General features: G+C 42.5%; 1 protein-coding gene across 1 annotated transcript; it reads right to left on the bottom strand.

Annotated features, from left to right (window-relative positions):
- Positions 1-1,781: 1,781 nt before the first annotated feature.
- On the bottom strand, positions 1,782-6,819 carry LOC116394866 (mitochondrial coenzyme A transporter SLC25A42). The gene is made up of 6 exons (XM_031868217.1): positions 6,013-6,819; positions 5,769-5,794; positions 4,702-4,868; positions 4,381-4,497; positions 4,031-4,182; positions 1,782-3,412 (listed from the first exon to the last, which is right to left on the bottom strand). Exons 1-6 carry the CDS (start codon positions 6,161-6,163, stop codon positions 3,087-3,089), a joined length of 939 nt encoding a protein of 312 aa, XP_031724077.1. The 5' UTR covers positions 6,164-6,819; the 3' UTR covers positions 1,782-3,086.
- Between the last annotated feature and the right edge of the window lie 63 nt (positions 6,820-6,882).

The raw sequence follows: 6,882 nt of genomic DNA, 5'->3' as shown, positions 1-6,882 counted from the left end.
GTGTGTGTGTGTGTGTGTGTGTGTGTGTGTGTGTGTGTGAATGCATTTGTGTACTATACATTCCCTCCTCAGACTCCCGGGGCGTGACATCCCCGGTATAAGCTCAAAGTCAAACAGCAGCTATGCCTGCTTGTGCATCTGAACAGAAACAGAACGAGCTGTGAAAACACATGCAAAATGATATTACAGCCGAGGCCGCCGTCTCACCGCATCCGGGTCTGATTTAGATGTGAGAGAGGCTTTATTCCTGCATGCCCCCCAGAGTAACCTCCTCACCTTTCTCACACAGGATCCGGCCGGGTTGGTGTGTGCTGGGAACGCTGTATTTGTGTGCATTTTGGCCCATATATTGTGCATTTGTGTGTGTGAACAGCTATTGTCTGCCAGTGCTCCAGCAGGGGGCTTCAAAGTGAATTATTCATGCCAGATTTGAATACATGCAAATTGTTCACTCCCATCTCCTGGCACAGATCCAGGTTACCTATAGCAACGGCACCTTCAAGAAGCATCTTCTCCCCACCCCTCCTCCTCCTCCTCCTCCTCCTGCTTCTCTCAGGCACCCGCCCTCCGACCATGTTATCCACCCAGTGGCATTGTTTCGATTGTTGCAATACCAGGCTGGGTGGCTGCACACCGTCGGATGGCAGAATATCCCATAATTCATAGTCAAGGTCATACGGGCAGGAGAGGATGAGAGATGGAGGGATGGAGGACGGACAGATGGGCAGAGTTCCTTCCTTCCAGCTGCTCAGACGTGAAGTTCAGGAGACGACTTGTAAAGAAAGGGCAACGATCTCAGGTGGTGAACGATGCGACGGAGCCGGAACACACTCACCTCCTATTCAGATTTAGTCACAGCTCATGCGCACTAACCAGTGCAGCAAAAACAGGATGAGCACGGAAAAAGAATATGACCCATGAATGCAGCACACCGTTACTCAAATACCTGATTCATTTTATTTGAAGCAGTTATCAGGATGTCACGAGTAAATAAAAATGTTTTAAATAGTAAGTGTAAGTGCAGTATTAAGTAAAGTTTCATAAAAAAAGTATTAGTATTAAGTAATTCTGATATTAAGATTTGGGTAGATGTGTGCATCAGTCTTTAATCTATCTGATGGAAGGGTAAAAAAAACAATGTTATTTACATCCTAAATGTGTGTGATTAAAATCATTTTAGTTTTCTCATGTTTACCAAAAAAAGCTACTAATTTTGGGGTATTTGTTTGGTCTGTTTTTTAAATAAATTGCTTTGTAATAGACTCCATATAAACAACACAAAAATGAAAATATCATTCAAAGAAGGATTGCATGCATGAGTTCTTCATTTCTTTACATTTCTTTAAAAATAAATTATAATTCTCTTTCAGTTTCACTGCGATCATCATTTTGACATCTACGTATAAAACATGCATGTAAAAAACAACACATTACATACATTATTTATGCAATGTTTCCCTGTGTGATTTCCCTCTGCAGTGTTTTGTGGTATGAATTCATAAATTTATGTTTTACAATATTTTGCTTTGTAGCATTGACACATGAAGACCTCCAGTAAGAGACGGTTTGCACGGAACGTTTGAGTGAAATAAAACAATACCGTAAAAATAAGAGTAAGAGCGTCTCAGGGAGCGGAGGGCGGGTCAAGTTCAGGCCACTGAGGTGATCAGAGCCGAACTAACCTCCATGATGGACCAGGACGCACAGAGACGAGGAGCCACTCAATGCTGCCATCTACTGGAAGTAAAGGGATATGTGGTCTCACACACACACGTGGGTTAAGTGTGATTCATCAAATGAAACTGTATTTATGCTGTCATTTTACATTACGTATTATATATTGGATGTAATCACTTATTAACAGTTTAAGTTTATCTTAAATATCACCGGCTTTGAGGGAAATAAGTGTAAAAAACAACCTGTCATTGATAGAATGGTTATGTAATTAAGACCACGTGACAATGCAAATAAAAGTCAGTGATCATAACATTACAAATTGAAGATCTTTGTGCTTTCAGTACAATATCATTGTAACCATTCCTAGCCTAAATTAAGAGCAGTTGTAATGTCGCTGATGGTGCGATTAGCTTTGCTTATCACATGACGCCCTCAAGTGGACAAAAGGACTCATTGTTCACAGCTGTGAAAGGAAACACTGTAGATTTCAAATGTACATCAGCAGTGAAAATCAAATCATTCACAGGAAACGTAGAATTGATTGAAGTGCTTTGGACATTTTTAAACATTTTCAGGCAAACAACTCCTTGAAGTGTCTGCTGCACAACAATGACATCTTAATAATATGCACATAAAACAAACTCTTGTTGTGTATATATAGATTTATTTGTCATACATTTGATTTGAGCCCACTTATTAGACATATTAATACAATACAACGCCTCCTCACTGCAGGACGGACAGTGAAAGTGTGCAGTCCTACTGACTTGATCACCCTCCTGCAATCCATCGCCCGGTTAATCTCAAACCCACAGCGGCACCGTCGTATAACTAGAGATGAAAACAAAACATATTGCATAATCGCCCTTTCATTACAAAGCATACCCTTGCATAATCAGCTCATCGGCTCATTTCAAACGATCAAAAGGAAAACAAAGCAACTTGATTCAAATTAAAATAAAATTTCTCACCAAATTAAAAGCAATAAAACTCAAGTTCTCTCTTGTAGGTCTAGTAAAGTGCAAGCATTATCTTATTAACACGACACAAAGTGCTCCATATTGTCCATCGAGAACTAATCTTTTCTCGATCCACTGTTGCTCTGTTCATCACTTTCGCCTCGACGGCAACGTGATTTGAAAACAAAGTCGTGATTGAGTGAACAACGATTTAAAGACTTTTCCCGGCCTCCTCTCTCGCTCCTTCTCCGTTAGTGAATCCCGACTATGCGTTTACGTAAGTGTGAGGAACTGTGTTTCTTTGTGCACAACAGATCTCTGGTCCTCCGGTCTGAAGAACAGGAGCGTGCAGCTGGACGGCCCCTCATTGCTGCCATGTGACAGGGTTAACCACCTCCCTCACAGTCAGTCTGAGCTCTTTTTTCTCGCTTTTCTTGCCCCAAATGGGTCTCAGTGGGCGAAGTAGCCCATCTGATGCAGTTTGAGCAGAAGGCTGTGCGTGATGTCAAACGTGCTGAGGCTGATTCCCACGGCGATGGGTCCTTTAATCCAGTTCATGCTCAGGCCTTTGTACAGTCCACGTACGACTCCCTCCTGCGCTACGATCTCACGCATGGTCCCCAGAATTGTGCCGTACGACCAGCCGGTGACGCCGGCCGTTTGCATGCGGCGACGCACCACGTCCAGAGGGTACGAGGCGGACTGTCCAATAAGGCCAGCGCAGGCCCCAAAAGCCAGGCGCTCAAGTGGGTACGGCTGGGGTCGCTTAGTCTTTTCTAGAGCGGGGGGGGGGGGAACACAAAGGAAGAAAGAGTTCAACATCTGAATGACACATTTTTCATTCTTCAAATCGAAAATGGCACTTTACTATAATATGAATGTAACGTATTGAAGACAGTGAAGGAGCATTATGTAGGATTTAGCGGGATCTGTTAGCAGAAAGCTTTGTTTTCATGAGTGGATCATCAACTGAAACTAAGAACTGTTATGTTTTCATTATCTTACAATGAGCCCTTCTTATCTACATAGGGAGCGGGTCCTCTTCTGCAGAGTTTGCTGTGTTGCATCGCCATGTTTCTACAGTAGCTACTGACTCTAGAGAGGGCCTTCAGTGTTTTCATGTTACCTGAAGCTTGTGAAGCTGCGGTAATGTGAGAAGCAGAGTGCTACACTGTTGTATCGCCAAACACCGCCTGATTTCTGTTGCCACTAAGGCAATGTTATGTTAGTGCTGATAGATACCACGGCTTTGCCACCGTTTTGCACTCGGAAGCTCACTTTAGGAAGGGCTTAGTGGAGGGGTATTCAGCTGATTGCAATCTACAACCGAACTGCTAGATTGCCACTAAATCCCCCACACTGTCCCTTTAAAAGAGAAGTAAAACGATCGGTACCTGTGTGCAGCTTCTTGAGGGTCTCGTATGTGAAGAATGTGATCCCTGCATATGGAATGACACCCATGATAGTGGGAGTGAAGCCTCTGTAAAGGGTCCTGACGCCCTCCTCTTGGGAGATCCGCACAAAGACGTGCATGATGTTGCTGTACCTGTCCCAAGAAAAAGCACCAGGCAAGACATCGTTTACCAATTCCTTTATGAGAGGAATTATAGGACATTGAGTGACATTTTAGACCATTTTATTGTAGTGGTAAGGCAACAATGGGACCAATACACACAAGAGAGGGACCCCTCGGTAGAGGGTTAGTGGGTGTGATGGGACTCACAAACAGGGGATGGGTGCTTACATTTCTCTGGCTGTGACTGCCATCCTGGCTCGCACCATGTCCAGAGGATAGGTGAGCATTGCAGCGGTGGTGCCGGCCAGAGAGCCAGCCAGGAAGCGTTGGAAAGGAGGCAGAGCTCTGAAACAAACAACACAATAATCTGTAGTAAATAATAATAAAAACATTTTAAAACATTCTGAATGCATGCTGAAACCGACAATAATAACATGTTGATAACAAACATTATTACGCCGCTAGCATGGCTAACAACTTATCCAACATGTTTTATCTTAAAATACATGAATAAAATCCCTGCTACTTAAAGACAAACGCTCTACTCACTTCCCCTGGTAGCCGTAGTAGCCCCCCAGTAGTTTTTTGTACTGGTCATGAGAGCAGAACTGGATGGCAGCGTAGGGCATGACCCTCACCATGGTGGCAGAGTTCCCCCTCCACAGGCTGAGCAGCCCGTCCTTCATGTAAGAGCAGTAGATGAGCCTGAAGGCCTCCTGGTGGTGATGGATAGGTTGGGTTAGGAGCACAGACAGACGCCCTTCATGTCTTCCACATCTAATAAACTTGATGTGTTCAAAGTGCACAATGAGCTGTAGTCTTTAGGAGTTAATGTGTGTGACTGTGACATAAAGGCTTATAAAGTAATACGAGAGCAAAGATCTACCAGATGCATCCCAGAGCTCCCACTAGGGTTGTTTTTGATATTTTTTTGATTGATTTAATAATTGTTCAATATACAAAAGGTCAAAAAATCAAACATTCTCCATCTTATTAGGTGCCAAACATGACTTATTTTGTCTGTTTTGTTTGTTTTCTCTGTCACAAAAATACACAACTACTTGATTTAGAATAAGGCTCTCATACGACTGTTACTGCCGATAACGCCGTCATGACCAGACGGGTCATTATGAAAGCGCAGCACCCAACCCTGCGGTTCCCCCTCAGGTAAACACTGTCAGCTCTGTCTGCATTTTCGCCACGGTTTTGACTGCGCTGTTAGCACCGTTAGCTATCGGCTCGTGGTCGACATGTTGAGAGCCGTCGAGAGGGAATCGAAATGCTCACAATCTTGGATCTTACCCCTTTAATAAAACATTGTACCTCTTGCGTTTTTGAAAAATTACAGTAGGCCACGTTGCGAATGTGATACAATCTTGATTAATTGTGCAGCGCTAATTTAAAACCGTATAAAATGAAGAAATATTCATATTAGAATCTGTAACCACCAAATGAGTGTTTTTTTTTCATTTATACTTGATAAATAACAAGCAATAAATCAATTATTTAAATTATCACAGATTCATTTCCAGCATTAATACATTACGCCTTTCAACTCTGTCCCGCCAGTGTAGCTACATATTAGAATACATCACTGACTGATTTGCTGAACTCACCTTAGCTGAGAATCTGTTGGTGGACACTGTGGAGCAACAAGAAACACAGTGAAGCTCAGGGTTAAAGAACAGAACACACGGGCTAAACATCTACTAAGAGGATTAGCAATGAGGTAAGAACACTTACAACAGTCAGTGAAAACAGAAAAACAGTGGTTGCATTATCAGTGCACAGCAGCCTGTGTTCTGCACTAGATTCTATAGTTGGAAAGAGATCTTTGTGCGTATGGAGTGTTGTTTTTGCCTTGGAAAATGATCTTGGTCCGATCCAGAGGTGCTATGACTGTTTTGGCGATTGCTCCAGCGAATGCCCCACACAGCAGGGAGTCCAGCACCGTCCATCTGGGCCTCAAGTCCTGTTGGGACACACAGCATGTCATTGCTTTAGAAGACATTGTTGTCACATTATAAGACTAGTAACAACTAAGAGCAAAACACTGATATCGTCACGACCCGACGCTGGTTGGTGTGGACAGAGACAGGCAGTTTAATCATTTATCTTATCATATCATTCGGTGGCTCTTTTATCCTCACAAACATTTAACAGGGACGTCTTGCGCTTATCAGCCCAAACACTCCTGTGTGTTTCACTCAGTAAAGTTACTGGCACAGGAAAATCTGCAGGTGGATTTGAGCCGGAGTGACTCAACTGTTATGACAGAATCACAAGAGATAACACCAACCGGTGCGCCGCTGAAGCAGAGCAGTTTGTGTGAACTTCTTCTGCTGGAAGGGACAGTTGAACCCAAGAAACAAATCAGAGCGACTGATAAGAAGAGCATTTGGCACGAATAAACAAACACATTTCACAACTTAAACCACAGGAGGGATGACACAGTTTTTGGATTTCACTCATCTACACGTTTAAGAAGGTTTTAAATACTATAGCTTATCATATATATCAAAAGAGATGCAAAATGATGGAGTTAAAGTATTATGTAGTATGTGCACACGTATTTAATAAAGTCTGATTCTGATATAATCAATTTGTAGCTACAAAGGCTGTCTGGGGCCAATTGTTGCCAACTTTATTGGACATTTTAAAATGAAAAAGTTGTATTATTCAGTATATTTGTGTCTTTTTTTAATATATATATATATATATATATATATA

The sequence above is a fragment of the Anarrhichthys ocellatus genome, unplaced genomic scaffold (genome assembly GCF_004355925.1).
Source record: "Anarrhichthys ocellatus isolate YVR2014 unplaced genomic scaffold, GSC_Weel_1.0 scaffold42, whole genome shotgun sequence".
NCBI classification, from domain to species: Eukaryota; Metazoa; Chordata; class Actinopteri; order Perciformes; family Anarhichadidae; genus Anarrhichthys; species Anarrhichthys ocellatus.
The sequence above is the reverse complement of the archived record's forward strand: the minus strand, read 5'-3'. Positions and strand labels throughout refer to the sequence as shown.